Source organism: Parasteatoda tepidariorum, chromosome 2 (assembly GCF_043381705.1).
Source record: "Parasteatoda tepidariorum isolate YZ-2023 chromosome 2, CAS_Ptep_4.0, whole genome shotgun sequence".
Lineage (NCBI taxonomy): Eukaryota > Metazoa > Arthropoda > Arachnida > Araneae > Theridiidae > Parasteatoda > Parasteatoda tepidariorum.
Genome location: NC_092205.1, coordinates 82,949,370 through 82,968,173, shown reverse-complemented (window position 1 = coordinate 82,968,173; position 18,804 = coordinate 82,949,370). Strand labels below are relative to the sequence as shown.

The following is an 18,804-nucleotide window of genomic DNA, read 5'->3' as shown; positions in this document are numbered from 1 at the left end:
ATTTATTAATATTTTAGGTATCTGTCTTGCTTATTGTTTTGATGTTTGTCTTTGCTTGTTATGGTGTTCATATGTTTGGCGGGCGACTGACTAGATGCAATGACCCTGATATAAAAGAACGAGTAAGAAATATTTTTCACATTACGAAAAAATTCACTGCACAAGTTTAAACATTAAGTGTTTGACTCTTAATTATATAGGAAAAATGTGTTGGAGTGTTTATAAGAAAGATATTCATCACCAAAATGAAACTACAGCCAGGTGAAAATAAATCATATCCTGCAATGCTTGTCCCCAGAGTTTGGTAATTTTTTTTCTAATTTTTTAACTAACATATTTAAACCATTCTGTTTTATTTGCTTATGTATGTATTTGTTTCAATGTTTACTTATTAGTTGCTTTTTCCAGTAACATAGCAACTAAATATTATCATCATAAAATGTGTGCATGATTTTTCACATAATGAAGTTAAAATGAGCCCTAAGGTTATTTGAAACTTAATGAAGATAATACCGTTAAATATTTAAAAGGAATATTCATTAAAAATCTAATGTTAATGAAAATAAATTTTTCGGTAGCTGAACATGGAATAGTTAGTGTTTTACGAACCAGCCAAATTTTTTAATTAATTCATAAAATTCCAGCCGAATTAATTTATTTGATACTTGATAAGATTATTTGAAACTCAATGAAGTTATTACTGTTAAATAATCAAAAGGAATTTTCATTTAAATCTAATGTTGTTGAAAATAAATTTTTCTGTAGCTGAACAGAGAATAGTTAGTGTTTTCCAAAGCAGCCGAAATTTTTAATTAATAAATTAAACTCCAACCGAATTAATTTATTTGGTACTCGGTAAGGGTTATTTGAAACACAATTAAATTATTACCGTTTAATATTCAAAAGGAATTTTCATCAAAATCTAATGTTGTTATTAAATTTTTCGGTAGCTGAACAGATAATAGTTAGTGTTTTGCGGAACAGCCGAATTTTATTAATTAATCAATTTTAAAAATTCCTGCCGAATTAATTGATTTGGTACTCGGTACACTGCTATTATATTTATACTAAATTTGTGGTCTTGATATATTCTTTATTTTTAATTGAAGAAAATTTAAGTTATTTTTATCAAAAGAGATTTGCATCTTTGAAGCTGAAGGTTGATATTAAGCCATTTGTTTTGAACCTGTAACAGTGCTGTTTTGCTTATTTAAACTAGTCTGACCAAAAGAGTTTCAGCTTATATTCTCCTCCTGTTGTCTGTTTTTTCTTCTTCTTTTTTTTCTATTTTACCTTTTGATTAAATTTTAAAGCTTTGTCCACGTTGTTCAAAAATCTTTTCTGTTGTTCAAACTGTTCTAGTTTATATTTATTTGTAATTAATTTTTCGAAGCAATAGATTTGACAATTTTCGAACAATTGATTTGTTCAATTTAACATTCTTAATATTTATTGTACAGATTATGTTTTACGAATTAACTGATATTATTAAGGGATCAAATTATTTATTGTCATCAACAACAACAAATTTTGTGTCATATAGATCATTTCATATATCTTTAAACTTATGTACTAATCAAGGCAGTTATATTAGTTTTTTTTATAAAATGCTTTAAAATAATTTTATGAAACAAACGCTTAAAAACAATAGAAAATATGCTTCAGTATTTATTATTTATAACTAATAAAAGCAAATTTATTAATTTTAGTTGTCTTAGCTTTTAAAATTATAACCTCTTAAACAATAATGTAAAAATTAAATTGTTCTTGCCTAGTTACAGAAGTTTCATAATGTAATTTTCATTATTTACACCCAAAAATTAATGTGATTTAAGGAGAATTTCAGTTCATAGTGCAAACAGGTCTTCTACAGTATATTATTTTTAATCTGTTTATTAAAAATAATAAATGCATCAAAAAAGGTTTTTAGCATTTATTGCAACTGATGACACTAGATTCAGTTCCAGTAAAGCCTCTCTTCCTGTTCTGGAATTTTTATATTAAAAAATATAGGGGATGCAAGATAAGAAAAGTTTCCAGTTTTATGTAAATAGTTGATTAATTATTTTTCTTTATTATTTATTGTTAAAAACATGCTGTTTAAGATGTATTTCTCTTTTTTAGGGCTAATCCTCGAAGATTTAATTTTGATAATATAGGAAATGCAATGCTGGCATTATTTGAAGTTCTTTCATTTAAAGGATGGTTAGATATTCGAGATGTCTTATTGCAACGACTTGGAACAGTAAATTAAAATTTCTTATATATTTTCGAATTTTCTGTTGCATTTTATTTTGCACATTTATATTTTTGATGTATTTGTTTAATAGGCACATGCTATCTACATACACATTTTTGTATTTCTTGGTTGTATGATCGGTCTAACACTGTTTGTGGGAGTGGTGATTGCAAATTACAGTGAGAACAAGGTAAAATAATCCATTTACATTTCTTTCAAAAATTTTTACTTTCGTTTTTATGATGTCAAAGGCTTTAACGATTATTTTTCTGCTTATTATTATTAATTTTGAAGTTAACTGATGTTAGCAATAATACTGTAGTGGGTCTTAGGAATTAAGTCATAACTTAAGACAAGCATTATCTAAGTTTTAATAAAAAAGCAAACAATTTCAGTCAAAAATCGATTCACCATTCACGTTTTAGCTTTTCTTGCAAAGGACAGTTCAAACATTTGACCGTTAAGGAATGCAAGGTCTGTAAAACACAAAAAATTTTGTTTTTTTATGGAGTAATTTGTATGTCAATAAAATCTGGGTTTGTAACCACATAGTTTTTGTAAAACTCATGCTTTTAAAATATGCAGCTTACAACTAATAGCCTTAAAAATTATTCTATATTTTTGAGTAAAAATGCTACTTCCATCTCCTTCTATGTCTAAACATTGTAATGACATTTTTTAAAAATATTTTATAACCTTCGTTGAACAGCCGGCTCAATTTTAGAGTTTCTGAGGACCAATGTTCAATTCTGTAGCCTTGTAATTTTGAACCCAATCCAAAGACTAGGGAACTCTTAGATGAGTAGGGAGAAATTTGCTTTCATGGAGGACTTTTTGATGATACTAACCCACATTTGCATTATATAGAATTGAAAACCACAAAAGCATCCCACGGTTAGTCTGATGACAAGGGAACTCTAACCCATGATCTGTCTACCAATGAGTTAAGTTTCAACTGAGGGTATTTTATGTCAGCCAGTCATTGCCGGGATTAGAATCCGGGCCAGTGCTATTTTTCTTAGCTGGAACTCTTGCATAAACTTCAATTACTCATCATAGGAACAACAACTGAAATGAATTGTAATAAGTTGCAAACCATTGTTGCATGTGAGTCAAGCATTTCTGTTTGGGTACTGAAGAAGATCCTTGTTTATCAAGTTGAAACTGTAGTATATGTCTATTTCTGTGCCTTTTTTTGTACTTTAGTCACATTGTTTTGCTTCATTCATACATAGCACAAACCTCCCTTTGCTTTGAAACATTGACTGTGTTTATTGTTGTAATCAGACCCTGACATGCCATACTTCATATAAATATCATTAATATAATAATAAGTATAAATTAACGTTTAAGTATAGGAATTATTTATTATAATATTTGTATATCAATTGCAATTATATTATAAAAATTTGCCCTTTTACTGCTTTAGGGTACTGCGTTACTCACTGTTGATCAGAGACGATGGTGTGACTTGAAAAAGAGATTAAAAATAGCTCAACCTCTTCATCTGCCACCAAGACCTGACAGATATAAATTCAGAGCTTTTATATATGATATTACCCAAAATATTTATTTTAAGCGTTTCATTGCTGTTTTAGTACTTACAAATAGCAGTCTTCTGTGTGTTAGTGTAAGTTATAGTGTTTTTAAACACTTTTTTTTTAAATGTGTTTCTTGTGTTTTTAAATAGAACATGAGCAAGATCATTTTCTTTTTTCAGTGGGAAGCGGATGAACATCATACGATACCTCTAGCCACTGTTTCTGCTGCATTTACTTTGCTTTTTACAATAGAAGTTGGAAAATTTTTCTAAATCTCTTTTATTTATTTAATATTAATTTTTTGAGCCAATGATTTTGCAATTCTGATGAATGAGTTTGCATATCGTTCAATCGTTTAAGTTTACGTATTGTTGATTTATCCTTTTAATTTACTTCTTTTAAAAAATAGTAAATGAGTTTGCGATTTCTGTTTCTCTCTTCAACTTTAAATAAGGAGAAAGGAAAGTAGTATTCTCGCTCAATCATTTTTTTAAAATTAATAGGAAATATTTAAGTAAAATCTTTTAATTATGGTTAAATACAAAAAAAAAGTTGAATAAAAAAACAACCAATAATTACTAATTACATGATTTAAATATTAAAAAATCTTATAAATAGTATGGAAAAAGAGTAATTATTAAAAAGATTGTTGCTCATTATAAGGGTTACATATTCCCAGATTTTAATTTTATTAAATTCTTAAATTAAAATTTTAATTCTTTAAGCCTTCCCTTTATAAAAATAACCTGTAACTTCATTTTTCATGCAAGCTTATTTATGCAGAAATATCAAATTTTAAAAATAGTTTTCCTTTCTTTAATTGATAATTTATTTGCAGCATGGTTTGCCATAAATATATAAATGTCCATTTAATTTTATATCTCAATGCAATTTAAAATAATTTTAATCCATCTTCTTTAGGCTTTATTTTTATTCTTCAATAAATAGTCAAATAATAGAATTCTCACTGTGGGTAGTGGCAACTGTTTTACTCATTTTGTTTGAAACCTTAAGCTAAAAGGTAAAACGATAAAGAACTTAAGTTCTTTTCTTTTGGCCCTCCTTTAAAAACCAAAATCAGTTTTTTTATATCCTTTCTGTATTGGGTTGGCAACTAAGTTCATTTTTCAAAATTTTTTTAGTTCATCTTTTTGCGTGTCATTTAATGTTTTTTAGCTGCTAGGATATACCATGAAATACATTATAAAGCCCTACTTTGAGATCTATTTAAATTCTGTTTTGATTCTTTCTTTTTAATAAAAACTGATGCTTTTATTTATTTTAAAATCAAGGCATAGATGATTTTACATGGGTAATTTCCATCATAGCAACAGCTCTTTAGACTTTGATAATTGCACTGAAATGATAAGGAAATATATTGCAAAATAAATGTAATATAATTACTAAAACGAAATATTCCAACTTAAAAATAACGTTGTTAGCAGAGTTTAGCAAAATAAACCTGTAACATAACTGTTATCCTATTATCTACATAAATGTGCCAATAAGAGGCATATTTTTAACAAATATGTTTCTAAAAATCATTTTGACCTTTTGAAGAATATTGATAATTTTAAATGTTATAATAGATTTTCCTTGGCTATGTTAAAAGGATTAAAAATTGATATTTTCCTTAGGTAATTATGAAAGCAATAGCATTTACGCCGAGGGGCTACTGGCAGAGCAGGAGAAATAGATATGACCTTTTCGTGACAGTAGTTGGCGTGATTTGGGTTGCTACTCATTTCATGCTAATGGTAAAAAAAATTTCATTATTTTTATTTAAATTGGTAAATGTTTCAAGTTTGTTTATGTTGTTTCAGTGCGTTATATGTTTTTATTTAATACTCATACCTAGTATCTGATTTCTGTTTGAGCTTTTTTTTTAGCAATGGTTAAAATTACTTTTAATTTGTATAAAAATTAAAATAATCATAAACAACCACAAAAATTTTTTAAAAAAATCAAATTTTTAATATTCTTTTCTTATGTTTTTTTTCTAGGTAAAAACAACAACTTTAATTTTTAAAAAAAAAACCTCATAAGGATGAAACAATTATCTTAATATTGAGACGCAATTTTTGATTTAAAAATTGGTAGAAAAATTAGACATATATTTTATTATCTTTCAGCTTTGCAAAACTGAAATTTTTTTTATTGAATTTGCTATAGCTTTATAAGACAAAAGCTTGAAATTCTCTTAATTTGACAAATTATGTAAATAAAAAATGCTAATTTACTGTAAAATCAACTTGCACAAGACTTTCTACTGAAATTTGAAAAATATAATATTACATATTTATTGTTTTATTTCAGAATAATACGAGCAATTCAATTGGTTATACAGTTGTCATCCTGCGATTTTTTACAATTACTGGAAAGCATGTAAGTTTCAGTTCGTCTTAATAAAAGTTTTTTTTTTTAAGTATTTCAGTATTTTTTTTGTTGACTAATAAAAGCTTAATTCATTATAGTTATATTATAAAAGATGCATGTTGAAATTCACTAATGCTTTGCAGAATTTTATAAAGCATATTTTTCATACTGTTTTTATTATTCTGTACTAATTTAGGTCAAAATAAGTTAAAACTATTGTATTTAGCATTTTAATAGTTTATAGTTATGAAATACAGCATGAACAGCTTTTTCTTCTTTTAAAGGTAAAATTTTTCAAACTCCGCTCACTTCCAAACAATAATTTTTCAAATTTGCACTTAATTGCAGCTATTGAGATCTAAGAGAAACAGTTATCCATCATTGAAAATTCTTTAATTTACAAAATCAACTGAAAAAGTTTTGAATATAAAAGGGGAAAAAAAGGTTTTTTCAAACTACTTTTTTTATATTTTAGTACAAATATAATTTCGATAATACAGTTGTCCCCACTTACTTGCATATTAATTATCGTTTAACCCGCTTATAGGAATAAAAATTTTTAGAAAAACTCATTTTAAATTTCCTCATTTAAATGGATATTTTTTGCTTAGTTGCATAAAAAAGAGGTACTGAAATGAAAAAATCTGTTTATTTTTAAGAAATGTTTCACCTGCTAAAATGAAATTTTCTCTTCAGAAGATAAGAGTTCAATAGGTGGTCATTTTCGATAAAGGCTTCCTGTTCATTTGTTGCTCTGAGCAGGTGTTAGGAGTATAGTTTAAGAATTAGTCAAATCTTGCTGGCAGTTATACATTGGAGTGAATGATGGGGGTTTTACCCCTCTTTACTTACTTCACTCACACATCATTTAGAATGCAAAAAGGTATGGACTGATTTTTTTTTCAGAGAAGACTTATGGTCAACCCCTCCTGGTGCCCTGGTGTGCTATTAGCTTTGATAAGAAAAAGTTTCAAAAACCTAACACACCTAGTGTACAGTGTGTCTTTCTCTAAGGTAGAATAATCATTGCTTACTCCTGTGAATACAAGATGAGCATGAAAAAGAATGATTTGTAATAATTGAAAAAGAAAAAAAAGTGGAAGTTGTGGGAGAAATGAATTTCAAAATTCCCAAATTAAGATAAAAAAAAATTCCCAAATTAAAATATTAAATTAAAATGATTATTATTATAATTTTAATTATAATAATAATTAAAATAATTTAATTTGGAATTTCTCAACTTTTGATAATAAAAGCAAAGTAAATAAAAAATAATTCTGAAAGTATCTAAAAAGAATACGCAAGTCATGAAAGTCTTAGTAGGTAATAAAAGAAAGGGAAAATCGAATTTTGATAAATTGAGGAAAGGTTAAAAAAACAGTCTTCAAATATAGATTTTTTTCAAAACAAATAAATATTATAGTACCTGTATTATTTTTTCATTAGCATTGATTTATTTTTATACAACTTTAAATGACATTTATATTTTATAATACTAATACAGTTTAAATTATAATTGTTTATTGATCATAAAAATGAGTATATTTACAAAACAAAGCACTGTACTACGCATTAGATTCCATTAATTGAATAGTGTTGGCTGGAACCAATGGTATTCCTTTGAGCGGGGTTGACTGTGTAACAGATTTTTTAGCAACTGTTAGACTGTTTTTTCATAATTAATATATATATACAGTCAGACCTCGATATAAGGTCATCCGCATATAAGGTCACCCCGCATATAAGGTCACTTTTTCAAAGTCCCGGCTCACTGAATAGGAATTCTTTGTTTCAAAATATTGGATATATGGTCAAGTTTTAAAAATCGTTATCGCTTATAAGGTCATTTTTATCTAAAGCGAGGGAAGCTCTTTTCTAACAAGAGCCTATTTAACTTCCTTACAAGGCAATTACCTCTTTCGAGTTCTAGGAAAATGTTGCAGCCAGCGAACAAGCTACAATTTCTGAAATTGTTTCACAAGTTGTGGACAGTGAGGACAATGACAGTGATCCTGACACTGTAGCTGTAACCCATGTGGAAACCTCCAATGCAATAAATGTGATGCAAAATTTTTTTACAAATCATGAGGGAGCTGAGTAACATTTTGAGAAGTTACAAAATCTAGAAAACATTGTTCAAAAAATGAAACCAAAAGCAAGACAGACCTGCATAAATGATTATTTTAAATAAGGTAAGATGTAATGTATGCATGTGGACTTTGAGGAAATTTGTAAACAGCTTTATTGTAAATTAATTTTCTTTTTAATCTAACATTCTTTAATTCTTAACTAATTCTGTTAAAATTTATTGACCTAAACATTTAATTTACGGCTGATCGTTTTCGTTTGTATTAACATTCTTAAAAGGTCTTAATGTGTACTATTTACGTGCTTAGTTACGAACTGCTAATGAATCGGTTAAAAGGTCGCCCTGCTTATAAGGTCACTTTTGCGACGTCCCTTAGTTTGACCTTATATCGAGGTCTGACTGTATGTATATATACATATATATATATATATCCTAGTCAAACTTTTTGATGGTTTTCCTTTGATGGTAATTATCAATAATTCCAGCATGAACCATTATATTTTTTGAGAGTAACCAACATATATATATATATATTGCTTGTAATTAGAGTGTCAGAAAGAAATATGTATAACAGACAGGGACACTCCCATCTGCACCAAAGGGTTACCTTTATTTTTTGTTCTGATATACTTCTCTTAAATGACGTAATACATTTTTCTTAAATTGCTATTTACAATTAGGTCTAATTTTATATTAGGCCCATTATATGGGTAGGTGTTATGTTAATATTAATTTAAATGTTTACTTCTTATTTACATTAGGTATTTAAAACTTTAGCTATTGTTTTTCTACATTAATTTAAATTTTTATAGTTTGCTTGTAGTTTGGCTATGTTGCCAGCAGTTTTTAATTTTAAAAGTTAGTCCATATTTTTTAACATTCTTAATAACTTCATTACTGTTTTTTTATATATATATATGAATAACTGGCATTCAAAATTTGATAATGAAGTGGGTAAACAAGGAATAACTTGATTATTTATGTTCAATTTTTTGTTACAGGCCACTCTGAAGATGCTAATGCTCACCGTTGTGGTATCTGTGTATAAAAGTTTCTTCATTATCATGGGAATGTTTCTATTAATTTTATTTTACGCATTGACGGGAGTTCTACTGTTTGGTACTGTTAAATTTGGAGAAAATATTGGAAGGTTTGTAACGAAAGATGTATTTGATTTGAATTAATGTCATTATTACTATTTGAAAAAGCATCAATTTTAAATTGATTTGCATGTAATTATTATGCATTAAGAAAATTATATGTGATATATTTATAACAAGTGCTCAGTTTCTTGTTCTCTTAATATAAAATTTAGTAACTTCCTTCTTTTGATCTGAAGTAAAATCATGCATACTCTAGTGATGTAGTTAAGGGGGAGGTTAATGGGGTTTGAACCCCCGTAATCAAATGAGTAAGAAAATTAACAGTTTTAATTACATGGAAAAAAATCTTTAAAAAAAAAGTTTTTCCCTTTTGTAGGAAAAAAATATATTAATTTGACAAAAACTTGCTATCAGAGTAAATTACACTTATTCTAACATTCTGAAAATATTGAGTGAAATATCAATATTTATATCTTTAGATGCATAGATATTACACCATTAAAACCGTTTTAAGGATTACAAAAATAAAATACTAGCAAGGTTTGAAACTTTTACTCCCTTAAATACTACCATGCACTGCCTTAAAATAATATTTGATTTGATGTGCAAAAATAGTAATGTTCCAATACAGTCCGCGGCCAAATTATTAGACACACTATAAGATTCTATGTAAAATCTTAATTATCAAGTGGTACTATACAGCGCTATTGTTTTTACCCGGCTGAAACCGGTTTGCACTTGTTTATGTTCATGTATCAATTGGTTAACATTGTAATGCAATAAACGTTAAAAATAAATAAAAATAGGAAATATATAAAAAATCCCCTGAATAAAAACCCATCACATGCATGTTTAATATAAAAGTATTGCATATAAATTCGTGCAAATTATGTAATTATTAAAAAAATTTAAAGCGTCTAATAATTTGATCTAATTATTATAGAATAGTATGTTATAGTAATATAATAACTGATATAATAAATATTGTATATTTTCATAATATATCATCTCATTTATCCAATCATCGAATTTATACAGTAGGGAACCGATTATCCGGAACGATCGGGACCATCGCTATTCCGGATAACTGATTTTTCCGGTTTTCTGAATCGCTACAAAAAGAAGTTTTTTTTATTGTTTAAACCCAACTAAAAAAAAAATATTTGGTAATAATCTTAAAAAGAAGAAAAAACGTTGAAGTAATACACTAATGATTATTTCCAAAATAATTGCAAGGTGAACATCTTTCAAAAAAGAAAGAAAAATCCTAAAATTTTATGAGGAAAAAAAATTTTTTTTTTTAAATGGCGGGAAAATGTATCGAATTTCGTTCCGGTTTTTTGGTTTTCCGGTTTTTTGAATTCCGGATAACGGATTCCGTACTGTATTACATATTGTCTAATTTAAAATACACGAAAGTAAAGAAGTGCAAACCGGTTTCACTCGCGTAAAAACAATAATGCTGTATAGTAATATCTGATAATTAAGATTTTACATTGAATCTTATAGTGCATCTAATAATTTAGCCAGGGCCTGTATATATATATATTTAAAAATCTTTAACACTAATGCTACAATAATTAAACATTGCTGAATTAATTATACAATGTAAGATTAGATAAAAAATAATATTTTTTTGTAGGCAAGCAAATTTTCAAACTGTTCCTAGTGGAATAGCTATGTTGTTTCGAATTGTAACTGGTGAAGATTGGAATAAGATTATGCATGATTGCATGGTAAGTTCTTTTTAATATATTTTAAAAACATATGCCATTTTAAAAAATCTAGAATTTTTAATTTTTATTTCAAAAAAAGTTATTCCTATTTTTTGAGCTCTTATTACCTCATACATGTTTACAAATATGTAAAGTGTACAAAAACATTGTTTATATTTAAATATAGCAAACACTAAGATTTGTGACTATGTCTTTTTTTTCTTTAGTTAAGTCCTCCATATTGTACTCTTGGTGAAAATTACTGGGAAACTGACTGTGGAAACTTCACTGGAAGCCTCATTTATTTTTGTTCATTTTATGTAATAATAACATATATCGTTCTAAATCTTTTAGTTGGTAAGTTTAAATTTGAAACAAATAAGATGTTGTCCTGAAATATTTTGATTTTATATTCATCTGGAAAATAAATATCAGTTTTTCATATTAACGAGTTAATTCAACTTAATTTAGTTTCTAACAAAGATATGTTTAAAATTACCTATTTTAACGTGTTTTTTTTTTAAATAAAATTTTATAGCCCTAATTCTATTTGAGATAGAAGCAATTTTTAAGTGGTTTCAAAAGATGAAAAATTACTTATTTTATTTTATATCTATTAATTTATGATTTTGATGATTATTTTATCAAGATAATAGGGTATTAATTCTGCAGTTATTCATAATTTCTTTCTTAGTTCCAGAAAAATATAGTGAAAAACTTATAATCGGAATCTAACTTTGCACCTAATACTGAAATCGTTAGATTATTTTAACAGTCATTATTAATATTTTATGTAGGAACAATTAGTTCCTGTTTACAGTATTTGACATGATATTTAACTTTAAACAAAACACAACTGCAATTTTTGTTTGCAATCCCTACCAAAAAGTCATGAACTAAAGTTTGATGACCTTAGGAGTCATTGCAGAAAAACGTTTACTAAACACGTTGACTGTGAGCCGCTTACAAGTGGTCATCTGTATCTATGACTGAAAAGAGGTAATTGATAATGTCAAATATTCTTATTTTGGCAACCATTTTTAAAATTAACATTAAGTTTCTTTCAATAGACGTGTTATTGTTGTTGAAAATATGATATTTTCTGAATAAAATAGTAGAATGATAATATGCATCTTGCTACCACTTGGTCTGTTTTATCGACGCAAACTGTCAGGATTTGTTTCCTCTTGCAGGATTGGCAGTGAAAGTGTTAATGAAGCAAGTCCAATAAAAGAATGATACAAATTCTATAACTGCCATTTTATCTCAACAAAACGTTTGAATTTTGGAACTTACGAATGTTTCCAATTTTATTTAATTAACAGTATTAAATTAAAAGTTATATTCAAATTGATTTAAAAATTACATTAAGTAATTCACTAAATTACTCTTCCAGAATTTTTTATTTTTAGAATTATTTCTTAGTTTGAGTACATAATTTTAATTCAAATATCATTAATTTGCGATTTGTTTTCTTTCAGCTATTATTATGGAGAATTTTTCATTATTTTATTCAAATGAAGAAGATGCTCTTCTTAGCTATGCCGATATCCGCAATTTTCAAAACACTTGGAATATGGTTGATACTCAACAAAGAGTAAGTTTATTTAAGACGTACTTATGTTTTGGAAGATTTTTTTATGTATTTTTGTTGTGATGATATCAAATAGCATAGTGCTGTGTGTTAAAAATAAGTTCCTACCATAGCTTTTAAGAAGTCTACTTAGATGCTTGGCTATGTTTCTATATTTGTGCTTTGCAAATTTACATCAATAATTGTTCTCAGATTTGTATCATTAAACTGTAATATTGTAATTAAGTTTTGACATTTAATAATGATATGAGCAATTTTCGATAGATGTATTTTTTATTAATGTGTATGCTACAGATAAAGAAGACAAACTTAGGTATAACCACCCGAGGTTGGGATTACCAAAGTCTGGATTTTTAACGCTTTTATGTTTAACCAGCTTAAACTAAACCTAACCAATCCTAGTTGGTTAAAACAAAGGGGCAACTATTATGATTTATCTGTAATTATATGATTTTGTAGTTAAAAGTACAGTAATTAGGTTCAATACTAAAAATTAAGTTATTATAGAAGTTTTGCTATGGTCGTTTTTTTTTAACTGCCTTGAGTTATAAAATCTTGTTGCAAGAACTTACACTTAAGTTAAAGAAACACTAAAAAAGTTAACTTATTTATTTAATAATAAATGCATGCATAATAATTGTTAGTTTTAGGCATTGTTAATTCCGCTTACTGATAACTAGTTCAGAAAATTAGCAAATTTGCTAAACCAAAAAATTTCATATGAGATTTCACAAAACTACAATCGACTTCTGGTAATCAAAGCTTTATAAATGTTTTTGTAATACAAAATGTGGAACCAAAAATTTTATGTAACTCTAAATGACATTCTAATTCATCCTACAATAACAAATAAATATTAAAAATATCTTAAATTAATTTAATTTCAATTAATGGTAATTAAGTTAATGTTCTTATTTGCGGTTTGATTTTATTACATAATTATGAAATAGTTGATCAACACGCGTTGCATAACTCTGAGCTCCAGCCGATTATGATGGGTTGGTTTCAGTATTAGCCTGTTAAAAAGCATTAAAAACTCTTTAGGCTTTAATCTCAAAATCTTGGTAATCTCACAAACTAAATTTACCAATCATTATTGCTTTAACTGTAACATAATCGTAATCATCATCATAATTATATTATTACAAAATTTTAAAATTATTATTATTATGCCTTTCAAAAAATTTATTTTATCTCTTTGTTCCTAAATTTCAACTCATATTTTTTTTAAAAAAACTATTAGCTTATGTATACTATCATAGATACTTAAGGTTAAACAAATCTGAAATTTGAGCTATGGATTACATGTAACGTGTCATTTGAAATACACAAGATGAAATTATAGTTGCTTGTTTATGATCGAACAAAAATTAATTTGGTTTTAACTATATTTTGTTTTTTTAATTTTTGCAACGGCTATGCTATAAATTTTCTCTTTTATTTAGGGTCTTATTCCAGTTAAAAGAGTAAAATTTCTGCTTCAATTGCTCAAGGTAAACCTTAAGGTAGATTGCACTTGGTAAAATAATCGATGTAGGTGTGGTAGAACTATAAGATTAAAATGTATTATTTATAACTTTGTAGGGAAGACTGGAAGTTGAGCCTGACAGAGATCGCCTTCTCTTCAAACACATGTGTTATGAAATGGAAAGAATTCATAATGGAGATGATGTCACTTTTCATGATGTCTTAAAGTAATAACTCCTATGCTATCCAGACATTGTTTATTTCCAGTGTTTTCACTACTGTGCGAGAATCTCACATATTTTTTTCTTTTCTCGCAATAAAAAATTATTAACCCGAGAAGTTCGCGCACTCTATTAATCAATTTCAAAATGCGCGAATTTTGGAAAAAATTTCGTCTTTTGCCATTTTGAATAAAATCCGTTTCACTTTTCTTCCTTCCTTAATCTTTCATTATTTTGAACATCGGTCCTTGTTATCTAGCTTCCCTATTTACCAGTATTGTTCAGAACCGGTGCGAACAGCAGAACACCCCCTCCCCCGAACCCCTTTCAGAACACATTTCTCTGCAACCGTGCATTCACCGTAGGTAAGGTTTCTTCATGTAAGACGTTTACATTTTTCGTGCATGATTGTAAGATGGACAAATACATACCTTGCTAAGGCGACATCTTCTATTCCGTAACGGACAAATTAAAATGAAAGAAATGTCGGTAGAAACAGTCAAAACGAAACAAATACAGATATTTTTCAGCCAAATAAATATAACAGCTGATAAAAAAGTAGATATAGAACATTTTCCATATGATGATGCAGCAAAAATATTCAATTAGAAGATGTGAAAAATGTATTATAATTAAAGAAATAATTTTTTTCCAAGTCTATTTGTGTTTTTAATTTTTAGAAATCTCGCTTAACTTTTTGAAATCTCACCCTGTTTCTGAGAAAAGGTGAGAAATTCTCTCCCATTTTTTTTTCTGTTATGAAAACACTGATTTCTATGTTTGTGTTACCGTGAAAGACCGAAATCGGTGATTGTCGACTTCCACCTATAATTGTCAGCAAATTCAGAATTGTCAACAATCACCTGTAAATGTCAGCAAAAGTAGTCACTTTGGTGATTGTTCATGTTATATCTGATTCGATATTAATTTATTTAAATATTTATTTGATATTTCAATGTCTGATTAGGACAGATTATGAAACACATCAGTGTTGGGAATGCTCTACAGGTGTAAGAGTATCCTCATGCTTTTTGAGATTAAAAATCTTTTTTGGTATTCCCTACATTGATGTTTTTTCAAGTGTCATTGGTCCAGTATTCCTTTCACTAATGTGTTTTCAAAGTTGATTGAGAAATCAGCTACAGCTTGGTTTTCTCAACACTGATGTTTTTCCTAATCTATCCTTAATTGAATATCGAATAAAATAAATAAATATCAAATTGGACATAATAAATATTTCAATCATTCACCTGAACAACTATGTGATTGTCGACATTCTTCAGATTTTGGTAACATGCATATTGTTTTTCAATGTCCTTAAGTAATACACAATTTTGTATTCTGAGAAAAAGTACTTTATATGTTATATTAATGATGTGAGATATTTTTCTATGTATATTTATTTATTGATTATATTCTTAATGATTAAATTAATTTGTTTTTAATGTTTATTTATCTTTTAAATCAATGATATCCAAAAATTAATTTTCTTATTTATTTGTAGACTGTATTTTAAATTAATAAAATGACTCGATTTCCATTTTTATTTGCGCTGGAAAGTTAGCATGTCTCTTATTTGGCTTTTGTAACTGAGAAACAGAAGAGAATAAAAACTGCATTGATTTCACAATTGGAACCCTTAGCACTTCATAATTTCAGATTAGTTTGGATCCTTTAAAACTTCAATGGAATGTTAAGTTCTCTTTGATTTGTTTGTAAATGTTGACTTATTTCACTTTAAAGTAATATAAATGTAATAACAAAGGTTGTGCAAGGATTATCTTTACTGGAAGGTTAAAATCTGTGACAAAAAGGAAGGACAAACTTTTTTGCTCTTTTTTCAACAACAACAAAAAATAAATTGTAATTTTTTTTTCTACAGTAAAGGTTTTTAATTTTATAGGATAAGACAGTCTTCATGCTTGCAATCCCTCTGTTGGACGACGCTTTTTTTCTAATATAGTTGGATATAAAAACCTTTCATAATATCAGGTTGAGTAAAAAGTTTTCCGCCAAAAAAAACAATCCTGTAAAATGATAAATAGATAGAAAATCAGCAAAGTTAATGAGGATAGTAATCTCCATTCAAATCAACAATAGTCTGTCAAAATTTTGGCAACTTTTCAATCCCTTCTGCGAAGAACTGGGGGGTGCGCGAGTCCAGAAAGCGATCAACCTCATTTATGACCTCGTCATTTGAACGAAAGATTGTGCCATCAAGATGCAGCTGCAGATGTGAAAACAGATAGTAATCCGAAGGTGCCATGTCTGGACTGTATGGTGGATGTTGCATCAAATCCCACTCCAGTGTGTAGAGGGTCCAGCCGGTCATTGCACTGACATGTGGCCGGGCGTTATCTTGATGAAAGAGAACCACCTTCCTTCTGAACTCGTTTTTTCGTTTTTCGCGAATGGCATCGCTAACATTGATTAGCATATTGCTGTATATTGTACTGTTGATAGCCTTCCCGCTTTTCAGGTTCTCCTTGTAGATAATTCCACGACAATCCCACCAGATACAGCGAAGGACCTTCTTGTTAGTTAGCGTTCGTCTTGCAAACGAACCTGCTGATTCCCCGGGTGCTGACCACCCTCCTTTACGTCTAGTATTGTTGTAGTATACCCATTTTTCATCACAGGTCACAATTCTGCCCAGAATGTTCTCTTTCCTTTGATCTCTGAGCAGAACCAAGCAGGCCGCTTTTCTTTTGCTCTTGTCTTCAGCAGTCAATTCGTGAGGCACCCAGCGGTTAAACTTAAATGTTAAATTTATGCGTTTGAGGGCATTTACTATTGTTTTTTGGCAAACGTCAAGCTCAAACGCAGTGGTTCGTGTTGAAACATTTCTGTCTTGATCAATAATTTGCTTTAATTGGTCACAATCAATCTCAATAGGGCGGCCAGAACGTGGTTTATCTTCAATGCTGAAATTTCCACTATTAAACTTTTGAAACCAAACTTTTACTGTATCATGAGAAACAGTATTGAAACCTAAACTTTCACACATTTTCTTGTGGCATTCAGTTACACTGAGTTTATTTCGGAACTCATAGTACATAATCGTTCTGATCTGCTTACGTGATAGCTCCATTTCAGACACTTTTCTGGAGCACAAGATGATAAAGTTTTGACAAACAAATTACACAGTTGTGTAGTTCCAACTTTAAAATGCAAAAGCCCATTTCAGAAAAGGTTAACTACCGCGGGAATGGCTGCTGCTGGTACGGAGGTATCTCCCCTTGGCGGAAAACTTTTTACTCAACCCAATATGTGTAAAATCACATAAATACTCAATTTTTAAGTAGTTACTCAAATGTTCTAAATCAAGTTACATGAAAGTGTTAAATTAATCCTAATTAGCATTCCTTAATTATTTCAAGCACAAAACAATGAGCTGAATGATTCGATTTGTTTAATTTTTAGTTGAGTGTATTCAATAAATGTTTGCGATTGCCTTTTTAGCATGCTGTCCTATCGATCAGTAGATATCAGAAAAGCATTGCAGCTTGAAGAACTTTTAGCAAGGGAAGAACTTGAATACCTTATTGAGGAAGAAGTAGCCAAGCAAACAATACGCCAGTGGTTAGATAAGTGTCTCCGTCGAATCAAGGCTGTAAGCTTATTTCAATTTTTTTCTTGTTTTTATACTTTGTGTATATACATTTTAGATTAGGAAGAATATAAAATACATTAATTTATCAATGCTTTCTATAATAAGGCATTAATTTATTATTTAAATCGATGGTATAATCTTCAATTGTTTTCATTGCTTTGTATTGTTACCAAATTTTAATTAACATTCAATATATATATTTAAAAATAATAATAATTTGAAATTTAAAATTAATTACAACATAGTAAGGATACACTTTAATTATTGTCTTTTAGAGGTTTTAATTGAAATAAAAATATAATTAAGTATTTAATAGACATAATTTTTACAAAAAAAAGGGGGATGATACCAAGAAAAACATTTTACCACAATCCTTCGTTCTTGAAAGATTCTTGATCTTGGTGCTCTGAAATAATTTTTTTATTTGTTTCTTCACTTAAAAATCTGGCAAAGAAATAAGGAGGATGCTGGGAAGTTGCAGCATGTTTGTCAAAATTTTAGAAAAGAGGATTGGATGGACTTTTGTGTCATTTCCAAATAGGCCAATTTTTGCAGGCCTTTTCAGGTTCCCTACACTCACATCAGTTCACCAAGGAGGGAGAGCTTCTCTTCCAAGATGGGATGTCACAAATTATTGCACATGCTGCTCCAGTGGTGAAAACTTGCCAAGAGATGGGAGCCCATGTGCTATCCCCAAACTGTGCGAATGAAATAATTTCAAAATTTTTCTCATTGAAAAATAAAAGAGCATAAATTAGGATTTTATATTATAGTAAATAATATTAAATCCCCAAAAATATAATAAATTCTAAACACACAGTGATAGCACAAGCCTATATCCAAAAA

General features: G+C 28.4%; 1 protein-coding gene across 2 annotated transcripts in view; it reads left to right on the top strand.

Annotated features, from left to right (window-relative positions):
* Positions 1-18,804, top strand: part of LOC107438763 (sodium leak channel non-selective protein na) — a 55,288-nt gene that overhangs the window by 32,299 nt on the left and 4,185 nt on the right. The window contains exons 24-38 of one of the 2 annotated variants that reach the window (XM_043044762.2): positions 18-122; positions 201-304; positions 2,125-2,245; positions 2,331-2,429; positions 3,669-3,869; positions 3,960-4,034; positions 5,418-5,537; positions 6,097-6,165; positions 9,247-9,395; positions 10,991-11,084; positions 11,291-11,420; positions 12,545-12,660; positions 14,103-14,150; positions 14,242-14,351; positions 17,808-17,958. In XM_043044762.2, coding sequence (XP_042900696.1) covers positions 18-122; positions 201-304; positions 2,125-2,245; positions 2,331-2,429; positions 3,669-3,869; positions 3,960-4,034; positions 5,418-5,537; positions 6,097-6,165; positions 9,247-9,395; positions 10,991-11,084; positions 11,291-11,420; positions 12,545-12,660; positions 14,103-14,150; positions 14,242-14,351; positions 17,808-17,958 — 1,692 coding nt within the window. Of the gene's footprint in view, positions 1-17; positions 123-200; positions 305-2,124; positions 2,246-2,330; positions 2,430-3,668; positions 3,870-3,959; positions 4,035-5,417; positions 5,538-6,096; positions 6,166-9,246; positions 9,396-10,990; positions 11,085-11,290; positions 11,421-12,544; positions 12,661-14,102; positions 14,163-14,241; positions 14,352-17,807; positions 17,959-18,804 lie in introns of both variants that reach the window. The other variant, XM_043044761.2, reaches the window with a different exon arrangement.